At 41.8% G+C, this 27,501-nt stretch overlaps 2 protein-coding genes across 3 annotated transcripts; both read right to left on the reverse strand.

The window, feature by feature from the left end:
• Positions 1 to 14,012: 14,012 nt before the first annotated feature.
• Positions 14,013 to 21,933, reverse strand: LOC113116697 (zinc finger protein 197-like). The gene is made up of 2 exons (XM_026285011.1): positions 21,480 to 21,933; positions 14,013 to 17,787 (listed from the first exon to the last, which is right to left on the reverse strand). The coding sequence occupies exons 1-2, from the start codon at positions 21,856 to 21,858 to the stop codon at positions 14,174 to 14,176; spliced, it is 3,993 nt and encodes a 1,330-aa protein (XP_026140796.1). The 5' UTR covers positions 21,859 to 21,933; the 3' UTR covers positions 14,013 to 14,173.
• A 452-nt stretch (positions 21,934 to 22,385) lies between these two features.
• Positions 22,386 to 26,222, reverse strand: LOC113116698 (myb-related transcription factor, partner of profilin-like). Of its 2 annotated transcripts, none has more exons than XM_026285012.1 (4): positions 25,903 to 26,222; positions 25,068 to 25,473; positions 23,896 to 24,321; positions 22,386 to 23,810 (listed from the first exon to the last, which is right to left on the reverse strand). In XM_026285012.1, the coding sequence occupies exons 2-4, from the start codon at positions 25,324 to 25,326 to the stop codon at positions 23,035 to 23,037; spliced, it is 1,461 nt and encodes a 486-aa protein (XP_026140797.1). In that variant the 5' UTR covers positions 25,327 to 25,473; positions 25,903 to 26,222; the 3' UTR covers positions 22,386 to 23,034. The 2 variants fall into 2 exon arrangements, with proteins under 2 accessions (XP_026140797.1, XP_026140798.1); XM_026285013.1 differs by having other exon boundaries at positions 26,159 to 26,196.
• Positions 26,223 to 27,501: the final 1,279 nt, after the last annotated feature.

The following is a 27,501-nucleotide window of genomic DNA, read 5'->3' on the forward strand; positions in this document are numbered from 1 at the left end:
ACTGCTAAAAAACAAAAACAAACTAATTCTTTGACATAAAGCAACTTTTTTTTTTACAGTAACGCAATAGTTACTTTCCCTGGTAACGGGTTACTTTTATTATAAAGTAATTCAGTTACTAACTCATTTACTTTTTGTAACAAGTAGTGAGTAACTATAACTAATTACTTTTTTAAAGTAACGTTCCCAACAGTGTCCATGTTCATTATCAGTGTTGATTTGCGCAGCTTGTCAGTTAACAACGGCTCCGTGTAGTAACAGCTGCTCTATGTGAAATCACACACATGGAATTTACCGCTGATTATTTACAAGTTTATTATATGTTTTTCAAACGTGATGTCAGTGTGTGGTTCTGTATCTGAGTGGCAGATGACACTGAATGTTGTACAATAGCCTACCAGTGCTTTTGTATGTGGGTGATCAATTATTCCACCTACACGCCACCTGATTCAAATATTCCACCAACGTTGAATAGTAATGACTTTATGAATTTCTTCACTGATAAAATAGATAACATTAGAAATACAATAGCGAATGTAGATTCTACAACATCTAACACTTCAGTTTCATCCATCGCACCCAAAGATAAACTGCAGTGCTTTACAACCATAGGACAGGAAGAGCTAAATAAACTTATCACTGTATCTAAACCAACAACATGTTTATTAGATCCTGTACTCACTAAATTACTGAAAGAGCTGTTACTTGTAGCCGAAGAACCGCTTCTCAATATCATAAACTCGTCGTTATCTTTAGGACACGTCCCAAAACCATTCAAGCTGGCGGTTATCAAGCCTCTTATTAAGAAACCAAAACTAGATCCTAGTGTACTGGCAAATTATAGGCCTATTTCAAATCTTCCATTTATGTCTAAAATTTTAGAAAAAGTTGTGTCTGCTCAATTGAGCACCTTCCTGCATAAAAATGATCTGTATGAAGAATTTCAGTCAGGTTTTAGGCCCCACCATAGCACAGAAACTGCACTTGTTAAAATTACAAATGACCTGCTCCTTGCGTCAGACCAAGGCTGCATCTCATTTCTAGTCTTACTTGATCTTAGTGCTGCGTTCGACACCATAGATCATGACATACTCATAGATCGATTACAAAACTATACAGGTATTCAAGGGCAGGCTCTAAGATGGTTTAGATCCTACCTGTCCGATCGCTACCATTTTGTTTACTTAAATGGGGAGTGATCTCATTTATCATCAGTAAAATATGGAGTGCCACAAGGATCCGTCCTAGGTCCCCTTCTATTTTTAATATATATGTTGCCCCTTGGTAATATTATTAGAAAATACGGAATTAGCTTCCACTGTTATGCTGATGATACTCAGCTATATATCTCAACGAGACCAGATGAAACTTCCCAATTATCTAACCTAACAGAGTGTGTTAAAAATGTAAAAGATTGGATGACACACAATTTTCTCCAATTAAATTCGGATAAGACAGAGATACTAATTATTGGACCAAAAAACACTACACAGAATCTTGTAGATTACAATCTGCAACTAGACGGATGAACTGTTACTTCCTCTACAGTCAGAAATCTGGGTGTTATATTAGACAGCAATTTGTCTTTTGAAAATCATATTTCCAATGTTACAAAAACTGCATTCTTCCATCTTAGAAACATTGCCAAGCTACGAAACATGTTATCTGTTTCTGATGCAGAAAAGCTAGTTCATGCATTCATGACCTCTAGACTGGACTATTGTAATGCACTTCTAGGTGGTTGTCCTGCTTCGTCAATAAACAAGCTACAGGTAGTCCAAAATGCAGCAGCTAGAGTCCTTACGAGGTCAAGAAAATATGATCATATTACCCCAATTTTACAGTCTCTGCACTGGCTACCTATTAAGTTCCGTATCAGTTACAAATTATCATTACTTACCTATAAGGCCCTAAATGGTTTAGCTCCAGCGTACCTAACTAGCCTTCTACCACGTTACAACCCATCACGCACCCTAAGGTCACAAAACGCTGGACTTTTGGTCGTTCCTAGGATAGCAAAGTCCACTAAAGGAGGTAGAGCTTTCTCACATTTGGCTCCCAAACTCTGGAATAGCCTTCCTGATAATGTTCGGGGTTCAGACAACCTCTCTCTGTTTAAATCTAGATTAAAAACACATCTCTTTCGCCAAGCATTCAAATAATGTATCTTTTTAATTGTGAGTGTAGTTGCATCTGATTAAAGGTGCATTTTTATTCAATAGCTTGGGTTAAACTAATTTTACTTTGTTGGATCAGCAGCTATGCTAATGATGTCTGTATTTTGTTTCTATGTTTCGCCACGGGATTTACATCCCGTGGTAACTAGGATTTACACAAGCTCCAGTCTGGATCCAGAACACCTGAGAAGAGATGATGCTGACCCCCAGAGGACCTCAGATGATGCTAACCCTGAATCAACAAACAGAACTAACAATTATTGCTAAATGTGTGACTGAATCATATAATAACTTAATTAATAATATTGATAGTTCATCGTCTAGCTGACTACGTCTTGTATTATTATTATTATTTTTATTTTTTCTAAAATCCTGTCAAATGTGCACAAACTACTAGCTACTACTAAATATTGTAGAAACATAATTTTCTGTGAAGTTGCTTTGTAACGATTTGTTTTGTAAAAAGCACTATACAAATAAACTTGAATTGAATTGAATTGAATTCAATTCAATACACACCAGAAAAAATGATCATGGATCACTACGAATACCTTAACACTTGTATACGTTACTGTTATTTTTACTGTTATAAAAATTTTACAAATTTGTTTTTATGTATTTGAATGCATTGAACAAAGCAGGCTACTGAAAGTAAACTTATAATGAAAAATACACATTAAGAGTAATGAGTAATATATTCTGTAAATATATTACAATTTATTTAATAACACATAAAGAATTGCTGTTTTTATATATTGAAAAATATGTGACAATAAATATTATATTATATATCAAAATATATGTAATTTTATATTCATTAATTCAGTCTATAATTGTAACGACAGACAAAAGAGGAGGAAGCAATTGCAGGCAATCAGATGTTGTTTATTGATAAGGAATGTCCAGAGTGTTGGCAATGGCGAGGAAGGTCTACGGTGGCGTGCGAAGAGCGGGATGGTGAAGTCAGCGGTGCAGGTGAAGGTGGTCAATGGTTAGAACCAGGAACAGACCGGAACACTGACACGCGGACGACAACACGAATCCAACCAGCACACAAACACGGAAGACGGTAATCCAGTTTGTACGTGGAGACATAAGAGAGGATCTGACAACAGGGAGAGAGCGAGGTGAGTATAAGTAGCAGAGGTATGATGACGATCAGCTGGAGCGAGACAATCAACACCCAGGTGATGACAATCAACTAAACGAACACATGGAGACAACGTAAGTACAAAAACAATAACAAAACATGACACGGAGGAAACACTGGATTTCCTACCGTGACAGTACCCTCTCCCCTAGGACGTCACCTGACGTTCCCAGCCTGCTTTACCTGTAGATTGTAATCATCTATAAGGTGGTGATCCAATATGTCCCGAGCAGGAACCCAACTCCTCTCCTCCGGACCGTAACCTTCCCAATCCACCAAGTACTGAAAACCGCGTCCCCTCCGTCTAGAGTCCAGAATACGATTAACCAAATAGGTGGTTTCCCCATTAACGAGACGAGGCGGGGGGGGAACCGGAGCAGGCGGATTAAGACGGGAAGAAATCACCGATTTAATTTTGGAGACGTGGAACACGGGATGAATCCTCCTGTACGCCGGAGGAAGGCTAAGACGCACGGTAACCGGATTAATAATCTTGGTAATAGAAAACGGGCCAATAAATTTGGGAGCAAGTTTGTTAGAAACGGACCGCATAGGAATGTTCTGGGTAGAAAGCCACACTCTTTGACCGACGACGTAACGGGGAGGCTTCGACCGGTGGCGATCGGCCTTAGCCTTGGTGCGCGACCTAGCCTGGAGCAGAGCTCTGCGAGCTCTGGTCCAGGTGCGGTGACACCTCTGGACTAATGCGTGTGCGGAGGGGACCGAAACCTCGGATTCCGTACTGACAAAATTAGGTGGTTGGTACCCTAAACTACACTTAAATGGAGACATGCCCGTAGATGACACTGGCAAAGAATTGTGTGCGTACTCCACAACTGAGAGTTGCTGACACCAGGACGAAGGATTATTGGAAACCAAACATCGCAAAACCCTCTCGACATCCTGATTGGCTCGTTCGGTTTGACCATTGCTCTGGGGATGGAACCCGGAAGAAAGACTAACAGTCGCTCCTAACAATTTACAAAACTCTCGCCAAAATTTGGACACAAATTGGGGACCCCTGTCAGAAACCACGTCTGTCGGGAGGCCATGTATGCGGAAGACGTGGTCAATGACAGCTACCGCTGTTTCCTTGGCTGAAGGTAATTTGGGCAAGGGAATAAAATGAGTCGCCTTCGAGAACCGGTCCACTACGGTTAAAATCACCGTATTGCCTTTAGAGGGCGGGAGGGCGGTGATAAAATCTAGCGAAATGTGGGACCAGGGTCTTGAAGGGACAGACAGCGGTAAGAGTAACCCATCTGGAGGTCGATTGGAAGTCTTACCAATAGCGCAAACTGAACAAGCCAAGACGAAATCGTGGACGTCACGAGCCATACCAGGCCACCAAAATCGTTGCTTGACCAGAAATCTAGTTCTACTAACCCCTGGGTGACAAGCAACACTGGAACAATGACCCCACTGGAGAACGTCTGACCGTAACCTCTCCGGCACAAACAATCGGTTCGGTGGGCAACGAGCCGGGGGCGTTACCCCTTCTAAGGCGGTCAACACCTTCGATTCGACCTCCCATCTGAGCGCGGAGATAATGATGGTCCCCGGTAAAATGGGCTCGGGAGTAGCAGTACGATCGGAACGCTCAAAAAGACGGGATAAAGCATCGGGTTTGATGTTTTTGGAACCCGGCCGGTAAGAAAGTGTAAAATCGAAACGACCGAAAAACAATGCCCACCGAGCCTGCCTGGAGTTAAGTCTTTTGGCGGTTCTAATGTATTCGAGATTCTTATGGTCAGTCCATACAATGAAAGGTACACCCGACCCTTCAAGCCAGTGACGCCATTCTTCCAGTGCAAGTTTGACTGCCAACAACTCTCGATTGCCAATGTCATAATTAACTTCTGCAGGAGATAAACGGTGAGAATAATACGCGCACGGATGCACCTTTCCGTCTGAGGATGCGCGTTGGGATAACACTGCTCCTACCCCCACCTCTGACGCGTCGACCTCCACTATGAATTGACGTGAGCGATCAGGGGTGACGAGAATGGGAGCTGAAACAAAGCAGCTTTTCAGTTTGGCAAACGCAGCCTCAGCTGCGTCTGACCACCTGAACGTCAAACTAGGGGAGGTCAAGGCGGTCAGAGGAGCGGCTAGTTGGCTGAAATTGCGAATGAAACGCCGGTAAAAATTGGCGAACCCCAGAAATCTCTGCAGGGCCTTGCGAGACTCAGGGGATGGCCAATTTACCACAGCCTTAACCTTCTCAGGATCCATGCGAACACCCTCAGTCGAAATGATGTGTCCTAGAAAAGAAACAGACTGTGCATGAAAAACGCATTTCTCCGCCTTGACAAACAATCCATTCTCTAGCAACCGCAGAAGCACTCGTCGTACGTGTTGCACGTGTTCCTGGAGAGACGAAGAAAAGATCAATATGTCATCCAGGTAAACATATATGAACAGATCGACCATGTCTCGCAACACGTCATTAACGAGTGCTTGAAAGACTGCCGGCGAGTTGGTTAGCCCGAACGGCATAACGCAGTACTCAAAATGGCCTCTAGGGGTGTTAAAGGCAGTCTTCCACTCATCCCCCTCCCTGATGCGGACCAAATGATAAGCATTACGTAAGTCCAATTTAGTGAAAACGGACGCTCCCTGCAACCTCTCAAAAGCTGAAGACATAAGCGGCAAAGGATAGGTATTCTTTACCGTTATGTTGTTCAGCCCTCGGTAGTCAATGCAAGGTCGCAAGGATCCGTCCTTCTTTCCCACAAAAAAGAACCCCGCCCCCGCTGGAGAAGAGGAAGGGCGGATAAACCCCGTTGCTAGAGAACTGGATATATATTTCTCCATGGCCGCCGTCTCTGGAACAGACAAAGAATATAACTTGCCCTTAGGCGGAGAAGTACCTGGCAATAACTCTATCGCACAGTCATAGGGACGATGAGGAGGAAGAGAATCAGCACGAGACTTACTGAACACCTCCTTCAGGTCGTGGTACTCCGCGGGCACGCTAGCCAAATCCACTGCTTCCCCCTGAAACACAGACTCAGAAACATTAACACCAGCAGACAAAAGACAAGACAAATGACATTCCTCGCTCCAGCTAACCACAGATCCAAGGCGCCAATTGATGCTGGGGTTGTGTTTCTGAAGCCAGGTGTGACCGAGAACGATGGGGGATGAAGGTGAGTCCGTAATGTAGAATGATATCTCCTCTGTATGATTGCCAGAGGTGGTGAGGGAAACAGGTAAGGTGGTCTGAGTGATGACTGGTAGTCTGTGTCCATTGAGAGCAAAGGGTGCAATGGGGTGTTTGAGGGAGGTGAGAGGAATGTTGAGCTTACTAGCGAACTGGAAGTCCATGAAATTACCCTCTGCCCCAGAATCCAACAAGGCGTGATGCTCGAGTGCGTGGGTGGACCACCGTAGACTCACCGGAAGGAGTGTCGATGTAGAAGAGGTCTTTCTGGCAGAGATCCCACCCCATAGTAGCCTCCGTCTTACTATCGGGCTTGGTCTTTTACCGGACAACGCTGGATGTGATGTTCTTGACTGCCGCAGTATAAACATAGTCCCAGGGATCTCCGCCTGATCCTCTCCTCCCGGGAGAGCCGAGCTCGCCCCACCTGCATGGGTTCAAGATCTCCCGGTGGGCTGACCGCAACATCTGAGCGCTGATACTGGGCCTCCGGTCTGTTCGTGAGAACTGCTCTCCCCCTCCGTCTGGTGGCTTGATCGAGTCGATTCTCCACTCTGATGGTTAGATCAATCAGACTGTTGAGAGAAGTGGGGAGCTCGACGGCGCGGATCTCCTGTTGGATGCGGTCAGCCAACCCATGCAGGAAGTGATCCCACTGCGCCTCCTCGTTCCACTTACACTCCGCCGCCAGGGTGCGGAACTCAATCGAATAGTCAGAAACGGACCTTTCCCCCTGACGTAGGTCCGTGAGAAGCCAAGCCGCTTCCTTCCCGGCGGCGGAGCGGTCGAAGACCCGTCTCATCTCTTCCGAAAGTGCGTGGAACGAGGCACAGCAGCTGTCTTGGTTCTCCCACACCGCCGTCCCCCAGAGGGCAGCCCTTCCCGTAAGTAGAGATAAGACGAATGCCACCTTCATTTCCTCGGTGTAGAACGTGCGGGGCTGCAGGGCGAAGTGCAGAGAACAATGAGACAAAAAAGATCGACAGAACTCTGGCTCACCCGCATATTTCTCCGGGATGGGGAGGCGTGGATCGGGCTGGGAAATCCCCCCGGAGACGATCGGCGGTGTGGGTGGCGTGGGAGGCGCAGCGGGTGACGATTGTTGTTGTTGTTGCGTCTGGAGAACGAGCTCGGACACCTTCGTCACCATTGCTTGGAAGGCTCGACCCATCTCATCTATCGCCTTGTCTTGGCGATCCATACGACCCACAGCTCGTTGCAGAAATTCTTCGAGATGAGATGGGGAGCGATCGCCTGCTGCTTCCATGATGGTCAGATCCTACTGTAACGACAGACAAAAGAGGAGGAAGCAATTGCAGGCAATCAGATGTTGTTTATTGATAAGGAATGTCCAGAGTGTTGGCAATGGCGAGGAAGGTCTACGGTGGCGTGCGAAGAGCGGGATGGTGAAGTCAGCGGTGCAGGTGAAGGTGGTCAATGGTTAGAACCAGGAACAGACCGGAACACTGACACGCGGACGACAACACGAATCCAACCAGCACACAAACACGGAAGACGGTAATCCAGTTTGTACGTGGAGACATAAGAGAGGATCTGACAACAGGGAGAGAGCGAGGTGAGTATAAGTAGCAGAGGTATGATGACGATCAGCTGGAGCGAGACAATCAACACCCAGGTGATGACAATCAACTAAACGAACACATGGAGACAACGTAAGTACAAAAACAATAACAAAACATGACACGGAGGAAACACTGGATTTCCTACCGTGACAATAATATATAGATGTACATATGATAAGATATGGTATATTGCATGTGTAAAAATATATTGAACATATATTTAATCATGCAGTTATTAATATTATTATTTTCCTGTGTGAGACTTCAAGGGCTGCATCAGGTCACACTGCGCAGATGCAGGGGACATCACTTCCTCAAGCCCCACTTGTGGCATTATTTAGAAGATGACAACAAACAAAGTTAAGTCTGACACAGAGAAAGGGACCGATGTGTGAACTTCTAACATGTTTGGCTGGTAAAATAAATGTTGTAAATTCAGATCAGAGAGTCTTTCATGTCTAGAATGAATGTATTCTTGAGTCTATAAGGTAACAATAAGATAACTTTATTTGAAATGGGTTTGGCTAAAAGAAAATTTTGGTTTTGTCTATACTGCTAGGGACTACTGTATTGACTGGGTTAAATGGAATTGCATTACTAAAAAGAGACTAAAATACAATTTTCATTGACTAAAATGTGTAAATGAGACTAAAAGTCATCAGTTTTCATAGACTAAAACTAGACGAAAATAGCCATGGATAATTCTGACTAAAACAAGACTTAAATGCTCAGACTTTAAATTAAATGAAACTTGACTAGATTAAAAAGAGTGTGAACGTGTCTAAAACTAATAAAAACTAAAAATACAGCTTCACACAAAGACTATACTAAAATTAACATTAAAGCTGGCCACCAAAAACAACATTACATCTGACCAGAGTATACTAACCAGTATTTCACAGGCTTGTCTAAATGTTGTGCAGCGAATTTTAAACAAGCTTAAACATGCTTTTTCTTCAGCAAGAGAGCATGGTGAGGCCACTGTAACTGAGTGCATTAGTTATTGTACTTATTATTTTCTTTTAAACAATTACATGCTAATTCTAGGTTTTTCTGAAGCTCTCCACAAGTGATCCTTGGGCAAGTCTTCTAATGAATCAAAAATCTTGCAAGGAGCACCTGGTTGTGGCTGGTTTATGGTGAAATTATGTTCTTTCCATTTCCGAATTAAGGCCCCAACAGTGCTCACTGGAACATTCCGAAGTATAGAAATCCTTCTGTAACCAATGCCATCAGTATGTTTTGCAACAATAAGGTTGCAAAGGTCTTGAGAAAGCTCTTTGCTTTTACTTATCATGAAATGTTTCTTGTGTAACACGTTGCTCATGAGACACCTCTTTTTAGGCCATCAGTTGGTACTGAACCAACTAATATTAATTTCCACTGACAAGACAGCATGAGGAGATCCTTCAGCAGGATCAATGCACGCAAAGCTCCGGATCCTGACAACATTCTTGGGCGTGTACTGAGAGACTGTTGTTGCAGAACTCACTAATGTCTTCACAGACATTTTCGACAACTCGCTTAGTCAGGCTGTTGTTTCCACAGGCTTCAAAGCTACCACCATCATTACAATCCTGAAGAAGCCATCTCCATCCTGCTTTAATTACTACTGTCTAGTTGCACTTACCCCAATTCTCATGAAGTGCTTTGAACAGCTAGTCATGCACCCCATCAGGTCTGCCCCCGCCTCCCTGGACCCCTTCCAGTTTGCATATTGGTCCAACCGCTTGAGCGATGATGCCATCGACACTAGTCTCCACTCAGCACTCACACATCTGGACAAAAAAGACTCATATGTGAAGTCTGTTCATAGACTTCATTTCACAATTCAACACAATGATCCCTCAACAGATCATTCACAAACTGGTCCAGCTGGGGCTCATCACTTCGCTGTGCAACTGGCTGTTGGACTTTCTGACTGGAATACCTCAGGCAGTACAGGTTGGCATTAACACATCCAGGACACTGAACACTGGGGCCCCCCAAGGATGTGTGCTGAGCACCCTCCTCTTCACTCTGCTGACCCACGACTGCCCACCATCACACAACTCTAACCTCTTTATTAAGTTTGCAGATGACATGACTGTGGTGGGTCTCAATAGCAACAGAGAGGAGACAAACTACAAGAGTGGGGTGAGCCTCCTGGCTGGGTGGTGCAGGGACAACTCTCTGAATGTGGAGAAGATGAAGGAGATTGCTGTTGACTTCAGGAGGGTGCACACTCAGCATGCTCCTCTGACCATCAACGGTGTGACAGTGGAGAGGGTGAGCAGCACCAAGTTCCTGGGTGTGCATATCACAGAGGACCTCTCCTGGACCGAAAACACTGCAGCACTGGTCATTAAAGCACAGCAGCATCTCTACTTCCTCCGCGAACTGAAAGAGCCAGAGCCCCGCCCACCATCATGTACACCTTCTACAGAGGTGCCATCGAAAGCATCCCGACTAGTTGCATCTCTGTGTGGTATGGCGCCTGCAACACGTTTTGCCAGAAGACCCTTCAACGCATAGTGAGAGCAGCTGAGAAGATCGTTGGTGTCTGCCTCCCCTCCCTACAGGACATTTAAGGAACCCGTCTCACCCGTAAAGCCCTCTGCATTGCATGCGATTCCACCCACCTATCACACAGCTTCTTCAGTCTGCTGCCATCAGGGAGGAGACCAGGCCAGGACCAGCAGACTGAAGGACAGCCTAATTTATCAGGCTGGCAGGAAGCTGAATTCCCTCCCGACCTGGGACCTACACAGACACTTTGTGCAGCATTGTTCTGCTCACTACCTCATTCAGCATTTAACTGGCCTCATTCCTCTTTTGTAAGTTTATTTTTGACACTTTAATCAGACCGAATAAGCTCTTTGCACTACAATTATTATATCTGCACTGTTTGTTTACTTCACTGGTTTGCACTCTATCTGCCGTGTGCCTTGTGATGCTTTACTTATCTTTCTTTTTACATGACCTATTTGTGTATTGGTATAGTTGTACTTTATATTTTATCTGTATTTAATGGTCTAATGTTAGTGTTATATGTATACACCAAGGGTCCGAGAGTAACGCAATTTCAATTATCTGTATGTATGTATGTACTGTACATGTGGAAGAATTGACAATAAAGCATACTTGACAAGAGTCAGGACTGCTTTAGTTACTGATAGATTTCAGCTGGTGTCTTGGCTTTCCATGCCTTTTTGCACCCTTTCTACGTGTGTTCAATACTTTTCCCCAGTGTCATTAAACTTTATTACACAGAAATTAATTTCTGAACTTATTTGTTTTGCTTTCTTTCTTTGTATGGATTACTTGGTTTGTTACCGACATCTGGCGAAAAATCCATGTCAACAGCACCTTTAGAAGTATATTTACTGAGAAAAATGGTGATTCGTTCAATACTTATTTTACCAGCTGTAGTACAAAGGACCTGCATGACTTTGGATACAAAGTTTTGAAACAACATGAGGGTGTGTAAATGATGTCATATTTTACAGTTTAGGTGACTAGGCATGTTTGTAATACAGGCATTTGATTGATTTATGCATAATCTTGTAAATTTTTTAATCTGACTTTTGTTCTGAAGTTGTCTGTATTAATCTGTTTTATATAAAAAGTAGTAACAGAACAGAACAAATATAATAATTACATTAAACAAATTTTCGGTGGAATCATTAATGCTATGTTTTCATTTTTGTTGCAAACATTTACATTTTTTAAGTTTTCATTAATACAGAAACTAATTCCTGCAAACAATGGTCAACGACGACAAGGCAACTCGAATCGAAACAGCAGATGCACTGTCATCTGTTTATCAACCACAGGTCATTCCTCACATTCTTGGGGACAGTCCCAGTTGTCCAGGTAATGCTTATGGTGGAATTCACAGAAATGATCCAAAACGCAGCAAGCAGACTAGCACTACACTTACTGTCCAGCACAAGGCATAGTCACAAAATGTGGCAAGTAACTATACAGACAGTTTTCTTTCCTTTGTTTAATTAATTATTTAGGCTATCACAATTTGCTGCATTTTGTTTGTAGTTTCTTAGATGTTTACACTATGTTGCATGGCCTGGAAGGACACATGATGATAGGGTATGGGTATATCTATATAAATCCTATATTTATTTTTTTGCTGAGCATCGACGGTGGTTATCTTTACACAAGAGAGATGAAAGAAGTGCTTGTATAATAAGTAAAATAATCCGTAACAGACTAATTGAGCACACATTATCTGTCTTAATTATTTTCTAGAATTATTTAATTATATTCATGTTTCATAGCCCATAAATGTTCTTTCCTGTAACTCCTCTAGACTTTTGTTTGATTATTAAATGGGAAATAACCTGGTAGAAAAAATGTCAATTGTTTTTTTGTGTCATTAAGTTTTAAGCATTTTGGTTTTAAAAACAAATAATTTTAAACTATTTGTGGACATTAAGCAGCGGGGCTGAAATCTTACATCAACGTTAACAGTTAAAGATAAAGCAAGTTTAGTAGTAGTCTATTTGAGATCCTTGCATTATATGATGAGATTTTCACCCCAAAATAAAAATACTGTCATTATTTACTCACCCTCAAGTTATTCTAAACCTATATTAATTTTTCTGTTCCCCTCAACATAACAGAATATATTTTGAAGAATGTTCATAACCAGAAAGTTTCTGGTCCCCATTGTCCCCAATAGTGTATTAATTTTTTTATTTTATTTTTTGGTTACCAGTATTGTTCCAAAGATATTATTTTGTGTTCAACAGCAGAGGGAAACTCATACAGGTTTAGAACAACAACAGAATTTTTATTTTTGGGTGAACTATTTTTTAAAGCAGCTAGCTGCTTGTTGCCATTTGTGTCAACAATGTAAATCAAACATCAGAAAGAAAATCACTCACTGTCCTTGACTGAATAATATTAATTGTAAAATAAGGAAGAATTAATGTATATTGAATTTATACAGTGAAGAGTATTAATTTCCTTTATACAACGTAATATTTCTCATTTGTTCTATTATAATTTGAGTGAGTGACGTGACATTCAGCAAAGTATGGTGACCCATACTCAGACTTCGTGCTCTGCATTTAATCCATCCAAAGTGCACACACACAGCAGTGAACACACACAAACCATGAACACACACCCAGAGTCAAACTCCCTAACCACCAGGTCATGACTTCACACTTGTGACTAGTGATGATTCACTTTTATGCAGTAAGCTTGGTTTTACTTGGGCTAGTATTTTTTGTGATATTGTAATTGGTAACAATACATTTCAGTGCATCAAAAACGTTTAATGGAATAAAAATCCTATTTATCACATTGTGTGTGTGTGTGTGTGTATATATATATATATATATATATATATATATATATAAAGATTATATGATTATGTTTACATACATTTAAACAAATATGGACTTCTTAATTAAATGTGAAAAAAAGCAGTTCACGTTCATCCTCAGATCAGTTGCTTGTTTTTACTTTATTGACTTGACCTCTGGAAATGTCAAATTACTACTATTATAACAAATAAAAATGTTTAAAGAGACGCTGAGGAAAAAATAAATTACAACTTTTCAGAAAGTTTTATATTGCATATACACCATGGCATGCCGATTACTTTAGAAATGTTAAATCTAGAACAAAATGCACAAACTCATAAATAAACTTTGCATTATATTACCTCCACTATTTACAAACACAAAGTGCACATTATTAAAATGTTAAAAGGAGTAGCAATGCTCATTAATTCTTAAAACTATTGGGACTCAATTTAAACACCATCATATTACTTGCAAAAGACCATAAGATAACGTAGGCTATAATTTCAGCAACTTGACTATAAATTGTTATAACACTGTAGTTCTTTATAAAATATTTGAATAATTTTAATTTTGTTTGTGTGGTTTATTGTATGGGGTAATAAAACAAATGAAACTAGGATATATGTTCAGCTGGGAAATTTAATAACTGAATAAAAACATTAATACATTTTAAATCTTCAACACACTCCAGCAGCTTAACAGCAATGTACAATAAAACTGCAAAGAGACAGTCCAAACTGAGCTATTGTTGTTTTGCAAGTATATCATTTCTAAAATCTAACTCAGACATCTCGCTGTGCATGTTGCATATAATGCATCTGTAATTCTAGTTCTCCAGGCAAAGAACAACCACATATCATGCACTGAAACAGGTGATCTGGGGCAAAAGGCAATTTATTGCCCATTTGGTGTGACTCAGTTTGTTGGGCTAACGGAGGTAAGTTTGTTAATTGTGGAATGATTGGCATCTCATTTATGGTGCCCTGTGAGGTAAAGAAGATGCCTTGTGGTAACGGACCTGGCAGTTGCCTTCCAACAGAATGCAGTGGATGCGGAGCAGGTATATTTAGAGCTGGTGGAGGAAAATGGGGTGAGATAAAAGATGTAGGCTGATTTAGAGGAATCTGCTGGCCAGAAATCAGAGCTACGTGCTGTTGTGCCCGGATGTGACCTTGTTGAACTGGTCCATTTACAAGGGTCTGAGAAACAACTGGAGCAGCCTGAAACCCCCACATTGGAGGTCTATCCCCAAGGGGAAAATGAGCTGGAGAGTACGGGATGTTCACAGGTCCCATCTGGTTTGTAGGAGTTGCACTAACCCAAGTATGAGGTATCTGAGTCTGTTGCTGGAGCTGTGGCTGATGAAGCTGTTGCTGAAGAAGCTGCTGTGGAACCTGCATTTGCTGAGGCAAGTGCTGGATTAGTCTGTTTTGCTGATTCTCTAATGACTCTCCAGGTATTTCTTGCAAGCCCATGGATGTAGACATTTCTAATGATGTTTTCATACCCCATGCAGTGGTATTCTGTAGACCAGAAGCAACAGCGTGTAGGACTATACCACCAGTATGACCCATCTCTGTTTTAGCCAGACCAGTGGAATTTGGCATTTGCAAATCATGAGTGAGTTTATCAGATTCCTTGTTGGGTGGTGCTTCTAAGTCAACAGTTACATTGCCATCTTCTGATGAAGTTTTGAACAGCTCTGGTTTAGCTGTTTGCACCGAATCACAGAGTATTGGCCACTGCGACTGCTGCAGGTCTTGAATTGCTCTCGGTGATTGCCTTTTTCCATCCAGAAGTGAAGGCCTGTCCACGGGGTGTTGTGAATGCTTGCCTTTTTGCTCTGTTTCAGACATGCTTCTCTCCGAGTAATGATTAGATTGTGTTGACATTAGTACATTTTCTTGAAAAGGTTGCTGCTGGTGCAGGACCTCTGGGAGACCATCACATTTAGGCAAGTTCGTCTTAAGCTGACTTCCTGGCCACTGCATCTGCACTGCATTGCTTGGCTGGCCTTCCAATACATTTGAAGGCATTTGAGAGTGCAGCAGTTCTTCTGATGAAGGCGCCATTTGTAGCTGCCATTCTTGCTGCAAATTAATCTGCTGGGAATGACTTGTAGTGTGCAAGTGCTGTGATCTAAGATGAATGCGTTGATGTCTTTTTGCGTCGAACCTATGGGATTGGTGTGGAACCACATTTGGCAACAGTGTTTCTGGCATGATTCTACCAGACAGAGGCGCCATTCTTCCATTTTCTCGATCTAACCTTGGCCTACCTCTCCTGCCGGTATTTACTCTGCCTCTTTGAGAATGTATGGACAGTGGATAACCGTGACTCTGGCCTTGCCGTTTACGGACATGAATCTTTTGATGCACAAGGAGACTGCTAAGCCAAGGAAATGACTTATGGCACTCCTGGCATCGATGGGGTCTCTCCCCTGTATGAGTGTTTAGATGGTCTCGGAGCAAGTACGCTAAAGCAAAGCTCTTGTCACACAGATGACACTTGTAAGGTTTCTCACCTGTATGGGAAAGCATGTGCCGCTGAAGCTGGCTCTCGTCACTGTAGCCCTTACGGCATTGTGTGCAGCGAAACGGCTTTTGTTGATGCAGCCGCTGGTGTGTTTTCATGTTGTGATGAAATGCAAAATCCTTACCACAGTCCGGGCACCTGAATGGCTTCTTCCCGGTGTGGATAATTGAATGCTGCTGCAAATAGCTACTAAATCTGAAAGATTTTTTACACACTTGACACTGATAACCCTTGTTGTGTATGCGCATGTGAAGTTCTAAAACTGATCGGTAACGAAAGCACTTTCCACAGTCTCGACACCTGAACGGTTTCTTCTCTGTCTGGTCCTCTAATGCCCCTACGCCCAACATACTTTCAATATCTGCCTCGTCCATACCAACATCATCCTGCTTTTCAAGTACCGCTTTAACCTGATTTGTGATATGTGTCGTGTTTAAACCCAAAATGTTAGTCATATGTGTTTGTGAATGGGATTGCAGCATGGATTCTGACTGAAATTTAAGAGGACAATACTGGCAGGCATAGACCTTATCGAATCTTTTGCCGTTACACATCCTTTCATACTCTGCCTCATGGATTAACATGTGTGCTCTTAAATCAGATGCTGCATAAAAAATTTGAGGGCACAGAGGACAGTTGCGCTGCTGCTCAACATTTCCTTTCGCTTTACCTCCTTGCCCTTCAAGAGATACGTTATGGTTTGTAATACATGCCTCAGACCTAGTGGAGATCTTTTTGTGTTGCCGACAATGTGCTCGCATGTTTTGTGCAAAAGCAAACGTTTTCCCACAGTATGAACAGCTGTATGGCTTTTGGCCTGTGTGGAGATACTGGTGCTGCTGCAAAAGGCTGCTGTATTTGAAGTTCTTCCCACAGATTTTGCACACATGTGCTTTTTCTTCAGTGTGCCTGCGTCGATGGTCCTCCATGACGTAGCGATGCTTGAAGACCAAATTACAATCTGGACACTCATATGGCTTCAGCGCAGCGTGGGATCGTTGGTGTATATGCAACGTCACTAAACTCTGAAAGCCTTTGTTGCACTCCTGGCACCGATAAGGACTATCTATTGAGTGACTCTGCATGTGAGCATTGATGGACACCCTGTACTGGAACTCTTTGCGGCACAGAGGGCAGCGAAAAGGCTTTTCCACATTCTGTTCACAAACATGAAGCCTTAATCTCATCATTGTCGAGAAACACATACCGCAGTGCTCACACTGAAATTTCCTCCGTTCCTTGTATATCCTCTCAGAGCGTTTTGAATGTGACAGGCTCGGTTGGCTGTTTTCTTTATGAATACTGCGGTGTTTGATGAGGTCACTTCGATGCTGAAAAGTAATGCCACATTCTTTACAAACAAGGGAAGCCTGTTCATCTTGGTGCATGTGAAAGTGTCGATGCAGGTTGTACGTTTCCCGACGAGTGAACTTTTTACCACATTCATTGCATTCCAGTTTGCTTTTCCTTCGCTTGACAACTATGCCTGTCCCATCACTTTTAGATTTATCTTCTCCTTCCTTTTCTTCTGAGTTGTCCTTAACCTTCTCAATGCTTTTGGGATCTTCTCCTTCCTTCTCTTCTGTGTAGTTCTTCACCCTCTCCACACTTTTGGGATCATCTTCTCTTTCCTTATCTTCTGTGTTGTCCATAACCTTTTCCGCGCTTTTGGGATCTCCTGCTTCTCCCATCTTCTCTTCTGTGTTTTGTGTTGCATCTACATGAGACTTGGCTACTTCACTTACATTTGTAGAATCTTCATCTCGTTTTGGTGGGTGTTCTTCCTCTCTGGTATGCTTTGACTCTTTTATGACATTTTCTGTAGTTTTGTCAGCTGTTTCTTCTTTTTCGGTTTCTTGCCCTATAGAGTGATAGCAGGAAAACATTAAATAATATAAAATAAGTATTTTCCAATGTACCCAATAGGTGGCAGTCATTCACATTTAGAATTGTAATAAACGGTTTTGTCAGTTTTATAAAATTTGTACTGTAGCTCATCTAAAGAATGTGGAAAAGCGTGACATGTTGGCAACAAAAAGGTATTAAATACAATAGAATTAATAAAAACCAACAAAATATGCAAATTTGTCCAAGCAATAATAAAAGGCATGTTTTACAATTTGACAATTTATTTTAAATATAATTTTGTAAAAATAGAAAAATTAAAATCATGACTCGATTGGTGAAATCAAAATCGTGAATCGAATCGAATCGTGAGTTGAGTGAATTGTTACATCCCTAGTCAGAAAATTTGAAGAGAAGATGAAGTATAATGTGATATCAAAAAATACAAATAAAAAATCACTGAGCAGTTTTGGCGGAAGAGACGAACTGCAAGCTTTGAATGCTTATATCTTCTAAATGCAAAATGCAAATGTTTAGGAGCACACTGCCTTATAGTTAACCTTAAGACTAACATATTGAGACTCAAAAAAACCTTTAATTCTGATTTCATGGGGATTTTAAAGTATAAACAATTAATTACATGCCTGTAACGACAGACAAAAGAGGAGGAAGCAATTGCAGGCAATCAGATGTTGTTTATTGATAAGGAATGTCCAGAGTGTTGGCAATGGCAAGGAAGGTCTACGGTGGCGTGCGAAGAGCGGGATGGTGAAGTCAGCGGTGCAGGTGAAGGTGGTCAATGGTTAGAACCAGGAACAGACCGGAACACTGACACGCGGACGACAACACGAATCCAACCAGCACACAAACACGGAAGACGGTAATCCAGTTTGTACGTGGAGACATAAGAGAGGATCTGACCACAGAGAGAGAGCGAGGTGAGTATAAGTAGCAGAGGTATGATGACGATCAACTAAACGAACACATGGAGACAACGTAAGTACAAAAACAATAACAAAACATGACACGGAGGAAACACTGGATTTCCTACCGTGACAGTACCCTCTCCCCTAGGACGTCACCTGACGTTCCCAGCCTGCTTTACCTGTAGATTGTAATCATCTATAAGGTGGTGATCCAATATGTCCCGAGCAGGAACCCAACTCCTCTCCTCCGGACCGTAACCTTCCCAATCCACCAAGTACTGAAAACCGCGTCCCCTCCGTCTAGAGTCCAGAATACGATTAACCAAATAGGTGGTTTCCCCATTAACGAGACGAGGCGGGGGGGGAACCGGAGCAGGCGGATTAAGACGGGAAGAAATCACCGATTTAATTTTGGAGACGTGGAACACGGGATGAATCCTCCTGTACGCCGGAGGAAGGCTAAGACGCACGGTAACCGGATTAATAATCTTGGTAATAGAAAACGGGCCAATAAATTTGGGAGCAAGTTTGTTAGAAACGGACCGCATAGGAATGTTCTGGGTAGAAAGCCACACTCTTTGACCGACGACGTAACGGGGAGGCTTCGACCGGTGGCGATCGGCCTTAGCCTTGGTGCGCGACCTAGCCTGGAGCAGAGCTCTGCGAGCTCTGGTCCAGGTGCGGTGACACCTCTGGACTAATGCGTGTGCGGAGGGGACCGAAACCTCGGATTCCGTACTGACAAAATTAGGTGGTTGGTACCCTAAACTACACTTAAATGGAGACATGCCCGTAGATGACACTGGCAAAGAATTGTGTGCGTACTCCACAACTGAGAGTTGCTGACACCAGGACGAAGGATTATTGGAAACCAAACATCGCAAAACCCTCTCGACATCCTGATTGGCTCGTTCGGTTTGACCATTGCTCTGGGGATGGAACCCGGAAGAAAGACTAACAGTCGCTCCTAACAATTTACAAAACTCTCGCCAAAATTTGGACACAAATTGGGGACCCCTGTCAGAAACCACGTCTGTCGGGAGGCCATGTATGCGGAAGACGTGGTCAATGACAGCTACCGCTGTTTCCTTGGCTGAAGGTAATTTGGGCAAGGGAATAAAATGAGTCGCCTTCGAGAACCGGTCCACTACGGTTAAAATCACCGTATTGCCTTTAGAGGGCGGGAGGGCGGTGATAAAATCTAGCGAAATGTGGGACCAGGGTCTTGAAGGGACAGACAGCGGTAAGAGTAACCCATCTGGAGGTCGATTGGAAGTCTTACCAATAGCGCAAACTGAACAAGCCAAGACGAAATCGTGGACGTCACGAGCCATACCAGGCCACCAAAATCGTTGCTTGACCAGAAATCTAGTTCTACTAACCCCTGGGTGACAAGCAACACTGGAACAATGGCGTCACTGGCTTGAAGGGTCGGGTGTACCTTTCATTGTATGGACAGACCATAAGAATCTCGAATACATTAGAACCGCCAAAAGACTTAACTCCAGGCAGGCTCGGTGGGCATTGTTTTTCGGTCGTTTCGATTTTACACTTTCTTACCGGCCGGGTTCCAAAAACATCAAACCCGATGCTTTATCCCGTCTTTTTGAGCGTTCCGATCGTACTGCTACTCCCGAGCCCATTTTACCGGGGACCATCATTATCTCCGCGCTCAGATGGGAGGTCGAATCGAAGGTGTTGACCGCCTTAGAAGGGGTAACGCCCCCGGCTCGTTGCCCACCGAACCGATTGTTTGTGCCGGAGAGGTTACGGTCAGATCCTACTGTAACGACAGACAAAAGAGGAGGAAGCAATTGCAGGCAATCAGATGTTGTTTATTGATAAGGAATGTCCAGAGTGTTGGCAATGGCAAGGAAGGTCTACGGTGGCGTGCGAAGAGCGGGATGGTGAAGTCAGCGGTGCAGGTGAAGGTGGTCAATGGTTAGAACCAGGAACAGACCGGAACACTGACACGCGGACGACAACACGAATCCAACCAGCACACAAACACGGAAGACGGTAATCCAGTTTGTACGTGGAGACATAAGAGAGGATCTGACCACAGAGAGAGAGCGAGGTGAGTATAAGTAGCAGAGGTATGATGACGATCAGCTGGAGCGAGACAATCAACACCCAGGTGATGACAATCAACTAAACGAACACATGGAGACAACGTAAGTACAAAAACAATAACAAAACATGACACGGAGGAAACACTGGATTTCCTACCGTGACAATGCCATATAACTTTCAATAACAATCTGATAGCTCAAAGTATGTCTCTTTAAAAATTCAATTCCACCACGAAGGAAATTAATGTGATTTTTACTTCAGGAACCAGACTGTTGCACTCTGCAAAAATTTGACATTCTGCATGAGTGACAGTGGCAAGTATGTAACAACTGCCTTGAATATATCTAGCCGAAAATGCTACAATTGTTATTATTATTATTATTAATATTTATGTCAGACTGGCTCTGGTTACTGATACGCAGAAAATGTATTGAAACAAAACTTTATTTGTTGCATGCAATTATTACTATTAAAATATCTAGATCTTAACGCATGAAAGGGTTAAACAAACAGTTGTGTTTCTGATTGGGTTAAAACAGGCCAATTACAGAAAAAAAATATTGCTGTCAGAAAAAAAAAAACTCCCAAAGAGTTTCTGCATGCTCTTTCCACGTCTAAATAGATGTGTTAAATTGCACAAGTCTACGCTATGTTCAGGAAAACGGCGCGTGCCCTTTACGGTCTGTCCTTGATGCAAAGTTGTACTTACCGATGTTTTCATTGTGGAAACGTTCAGACATCACATCGCAGTCCGTATCGGGCTCCGCTGAAACCAGATCTTGGTTATCATTATTAAGCAGCAGGTCCGCGGTTTGCTCTTCCTCTTTAGAATTACAGGACATTCCTGATGCATCTTTGTTGCGTGGTGAAAGAGCAACGCCATGTGGAGGTGCATTTTCATTTGCTAGTGAAGACGGAACACCAGGGTCAGTCGTTCCCTTTACGTCGCTTCCTTGTGCACAAACCTCAGTTTCACAATCGGCTACTGTAGCTGATACAGGTTGTAGTTCAGGTTTGTTTTCAACGAGTGTACCGTTAATGAGTTTATCTCCTAATTGTTCTTCGGATTCAGACTGTACAGTAGCCATTTTTCACATATTTTTCTCTTTTTTTTCTCCACCCCTTGAAACATGGAAGCCAACGATTGATTGGAAGCGTGTGCTACGTCACATGCGCCCCCTGAGACTACATTTAAAGCGACACCTTTCAATAAAAGCTAAAGGATCGGATTTAGTTGCTTATTTGCGTTTTAGAATTTCTTAAAGACAAAGTTTTATAGACTTAGCAGTTTTATTGATAACCATGGTCAGGCAGGTATTTAGTGTATGTACGACTATTTGTGTAGATAACCTTTAAGTAAAATATACATCTAAAAACCAAAGTAATTGCCATGCATCCAGGGGGAACCAATGCTGCATACAATTATTAATTATTACTACTATTTAAAGCAACTGTTCTGTTATTTATTTATTTTAAGATGTAACTTATTCCTGTGATGAAATATGTGACAAATTATCCTTCAAAATTTGTAATATTCTACTTTGGTGGACAAAAAATATTTCCTATTATCAATGTTGAAATAGATAAAAAATAATAGAAAACAGAGGCTAAATGTATTGATTGCTTTTATTAAAACTTGCAGACATTTTTTCCAAGTACAAGTGATTTTTGTTAACATGGTGAAAAGTTAGCAAAATAGTATATTGAATTGCATGCAGAGTGTCCGGGCGATCTTAGATCTCTACATAAGTCAGCAATTCAGAAAACTGCATTTATTTCCATGGAACTGGAGTGACTCTATGCAGTATAATGTCCCTTACACAGCATTTGGATGTACTTTCTGAAACCGTGATAGTAGCAAAAGTAAAATGTCATTTTGCTCTGATATTCAGTGCCTCAATTAAAAAATAAAAATGAATGATGTTTTCTTGCCACAGTAAGAATACTGAAGAGTTTTTAAGCCTGCCTAGAGGATTTATTTTTCTAAACTTGCAATAATCATATAGAAACTTAAGCAAGCAGATCCATAAAATGTCAGTAATTTACTAACCGCGACAAGAGTGCAGAAGTCATTTTAGATATAGATTTGAGCTTTTTGGTGTACATATTATACAATTTATTATATATCTGCGACAGGCATAACAAGGTGTGGCTGCAATATGACATTGCACAATACGCGACTAGTTAACCTTAAAAAAGATTGCTTCAATAAATACATTTACTGTAACTGAATAAATTTCAATTGTCCACATCTCACGGCAACATTAACGTCTGCGTCTTCGTCTGAGATCTACTGTTCTGCCACGGCGTGGCTGTTGAGTAACTCCATTCATGTCATTCGGTGGTTCAGTGAGCCGAGTACCATCTAAAATATCTGGAGGTGGTGGTAGAGGTGGAACAGTTGCTGGGATTTGCTGCTCTAGCTGTGGCTGCTCCTCCTGTGGCAATAACAGTTGTTCATAAGGCTGCTGTTGTGGAGGTTCCTGTTGCTGTTGATGCTGTGCAGGTTGCTGTAATTGTTGCGGTTGTGGAATTTGTTGCTGAGGCGGCTGATGCTGCATCTCAAGTAGACCCAACAGACGTTGCAAAAGTACATTATTCTGCTGCAGGCTATTTGTAAGGGCCTCTTGTGAAGCCACAAGCGTCCGCATATCACGTCTAAAACCTTCTCCAAACTCACGCAGGTTTTGCTCCATGCGATTTCCAAGCTGCATGGCTGCTTCTCCCAGTCCACGAAGTTCATCTTCCAGCCAGGAAGTGCGTGGTGGAGGAGGCTCCAGTGGACCCTGGTGGGTTCCTAAAGATGGTTCTGGGCTTGGCTGAGGAGTCCCGTTGAGGAACGGGGCACTGTATAGTGGTGAAGGAGGTAGCCAGCGTTCTGATGTTGGAGGTGGTACTATTCCCAGACCCAAGCCCAAACCCAGTTTATCCTCCATGCTGTTCTCCACACCCTCACAATCATCTCCATCTTCACCCTCTTGCTCACCAGCTTCATCCTCTTTTTCGAAGCCATCTCTTTCAGAGCTATCTCCAACTGCAACTGAAACAGCAATAACATATACATCGACTTTAAATAAATATTCTCAGACTTTATTGTAGAATCAGATTTGTAGGATCAATCAAACCTGGATCAGTGTCTGACAAACACGTGAAACTGGCTTTTCCTCTGGTGCTCTGCTTTTGACGAGATTGCTGGAGCCTGGGACTAACTTGGGTCTGTCTTCCCAAAATCGCAGCCCCTCTGCTTGATGGCAGATAGCAGGTGCGGTGCCTTGCGTCGGCCAGTCTACCACCGTTGCGTCTTTTCAGGTCATCCCAGCGTTTTTTCACTTCTCTTAGAGTCCGAGGTACTCTAGACACAGCATTGACGCGCTCAAGTATCCCGGCCCAAATGCGCTCTCTTTCTCGGCGCCGGAGCCTCCCTGCTGGACCGAACAGCTCTCCCTCACAACGGGTCACCTCTGATACCAACACCTCCAGCTCTGCCCCGCTAAAGCGGCTCTTCCTTTTTCCTATACCTCCTGCGGCTAATGCTGAAGACACACCCCTGTCTTTAAATAAAAGGCACATTTTCATTTGACACAAAACTAGGTTTTGCATTTTTATTCAAAGGCACACCAAATGCATTTTCTGTTTTTTGTTGCACTGGTTAATAAGATCTATTGGATTAATACTGACATAATACCTGGGATGATAAAAATATATATAATTTTTTTTTTTTTTATAATTAGTCAAAAACACCAAGTTTGTAGTAAATGTAATTTCTGTGTTCATGGTGGTTTAATTTTTGGATTTAAAAAAATCGGTTGCACTTTATTTTACAGTACGTGTACTAACATGTATTTATAGTGTACTTACAGTGTATTTATCTAAGAAAGTTCTGGTAACACAAGGTAACTAAATGGGGTAGGGTTAGGTTTAGGGGTAGGTTCAGGGTTAGTACCTAGTTATTACATAGTTATTGTAATTACTATAATAAGTACATAGTATGTACATGAGGAACAGGACTGTAAAATAAAGTGCTACCAAAAAATCTTATTTAAAAGTCTAATTAAAATTGCTCTAAAAATCTAATATTAGGATTTTTTGGAGTAGTAGATGATGTAAACACTTGATGCTTCTACCATGACTGAAATCTTCATCTTAAGTGAGTGAACATGATTTGAAATGTTTTACTTGTACTTAATTTCTATAACTGCAAAACCTTAGTAACAAGAGAAAAATAACAATTGTTATTGTGTATCAGGAGTAAAGTAAAATCACATATTATTAAGACTTCCTACCATCTATAACTTACTCTGTTCTATTGGGATGAGATCATCTGAAGACATTCCAGGTGCGACTATGTTGGGATGCACAACCACAACGTTAAAAGGCAGGCTGCTTGGCAACCCACCATTCTCGTAGTCACAACTGCCCTCTGAGTCTTCATCTTCCCTGGGGAAACCGTCCTCTGAAACCCCGCCTCCAAAGGGCCCCTCTGGAGACTCCACTTTGATGTGCATGGGAGGTGAGTGCTCATACAGCAACCCCCCCTCCTCGTAGTATTCAGTCATGGATGTGTTGTGGTCTACAGACACCCCAATGTGACTGGTGAACAGCGTGCCATTCACAAGGAGGGTGAACAGCCACCATGCTGTTCCATGGCAAGGCGTTCATTGCTTCATTGTGATGTCTAACAAAAATAGCCTTAATAATGGGTTCTGTAATACACAGCCACAGAAAATAGATATTTGCTACGGGAGAGTAATAGGTTAATGTGTCATTTTAGAAAGGGACGGTGTTCATTTACACTGATTCTACACATTTATTGCGATGGTTTTGTTGACTGTATCTTTACTAACGTCAGACCAAGAAAACCAAAACCTGTGGCTTCCGTCCAAAAGCAAAACTCGGAGATGTTCTTCTGATATTCTGTTATGTTTGACATTATTTATTTGTATCATTCATGACATGCAGACATCTTAGAGCTCTCCTGATTGACAGTAAATCTGGCAATGACGAGTAAAATTCCGGGGCTACTGAGGAGAGATCGAGAAATAAAACAAAGAATGCTTGGATAATATAGTTGAATTCGCATTTAACCTATTGTTTAATTAAGGGGATGTTTTAAATATAAAGGCCAAGATTACCTGTGTCGCAGCAGTGCGCATATATTCTGCACCACAACCGCAATGGATGCGCATTCCGCATAAATTACGTTAGCCGCCACTAGCTCTTCTCAAGCAAATACTGCTGTTCGTGTAAAAGTCATATATGCGACGTGCCCGCATTACGAGAATGAAAAGGAAAAAAATAATAATCCGCACTCACATCGTCGTACTGTGATAAATGACTAGAACGTTTTTAAATACTACAATGATATAAGTACATAGATGCAAAGCCAACCTCTTAAAATCTTAAATGTCCACAGAACCCAAATCGTCGCAGGAATATGACATCACACAAAGATATTTGCGGTGTGGCTATTTCTGAAACCCTAAAAGTGATATTTTATTAATTTTAACGGCGAAAGTATATTTAAACACGTCGGTCTTTTGTCATCTTGCACAAAAATAAATAAATAAATAAATTCAAATAAAAAAAAAACAGAAACCGAAATAAAAGGAGTTGGACTATACAATTTAAAGTGCTGTGAAACACATTAAGCCTACAAGTTTGCCTTAACTTTTTAAAACATAAAACACTAAATAAAAGTTCTATTTTAAACAATGTGTGAAAAGAAAAGTCAGTTTGGTGCTAACCTAAATTTAGCTTAGTAGTTATTCCAGATGTTACCACTTAAGTCTTCTAGAGAATTTGGTGCTAGCACATTTATGTGATTTTTTTCTATTAATGCTCCACAAATGCCAATGCATAAAAATAAGTAGTAGTTATAAGAATAAATAATAAGTGGAAATAAAAGTAACAGTCTATGCTGTCTCTTTATTAAAAATAATATAGCTGCTCTGTGATAACATTATTGAACAAAAAAACATGCAATGGCTTGGACTACTTTTAGTACTTGCTCTCACCGGAGTGTGAAGGATCCCTTTGCTTAAAATCAGCCTCCCTTATATAGCTGACCCATTTATGCAACTGGACTTTTGATTCAAAACTGAGTTAAATCCCTTTTGAAAATGTTCAGATGCATGTGGCAACTATCCTGCTTTCCTTAATAAATTGATACTGATGTTTATAATGCGGAACTAAATCTAGAATACATTTTTCTCAAAGATAATAAAGGCATAATAATCATAGCCATTTGTATTTCTATTTTTGATCCTTGTATAGCCTTCATTTGCCACCTGTACGCTCCCAAAAGAGCTAATGATTGATCTGCGATTTCTTGGAATAACCAGTGGAACAAAACCCACACCGATTTCACCACACTGTGCCAACCACAAGTAACTTTTCTTGTAAAGTTCTGTTTCTGTCCACCTCCTTTTAAGTAAAATATTTCATTATTCACTTGGTGGACATCATTTTCTAACTTGTGAATTTTAAAAGTGACATGTCTTTCTAACATAATGCAATGCCCAGCATAAATAATGAACAGTATCTCAATAAAAGTGTCCTTACCAGTCTGTATGTCCTAGAACACAAGAGTCGGTATCACTCTTAGAAGAAAAGGTAAAAAAAATGAGCCCATTGAGGTTCCTGGAGATTGCAACTGTAGGGGAACCTTAAACGTTAATTTTTTTAACCTTTTTGAAAAGGTTCTAATTGGAACCTTCAATTAATGGCGCATT

Source organism: Carassius auratus, chromosome 16 (assembly GCF_003368295.1).
Source record: "Carassius auratus strain Wakin chromosome 16, ASM336829v1, whole genome shotgun sequence".
In the NCBI taxonomy this organism is placed as follows: Eukaryota; Metazoa; Chordata; class Actinopteri; order Cypriniformes; family Cyprinidae; genus Carassius; species Carassius auratus.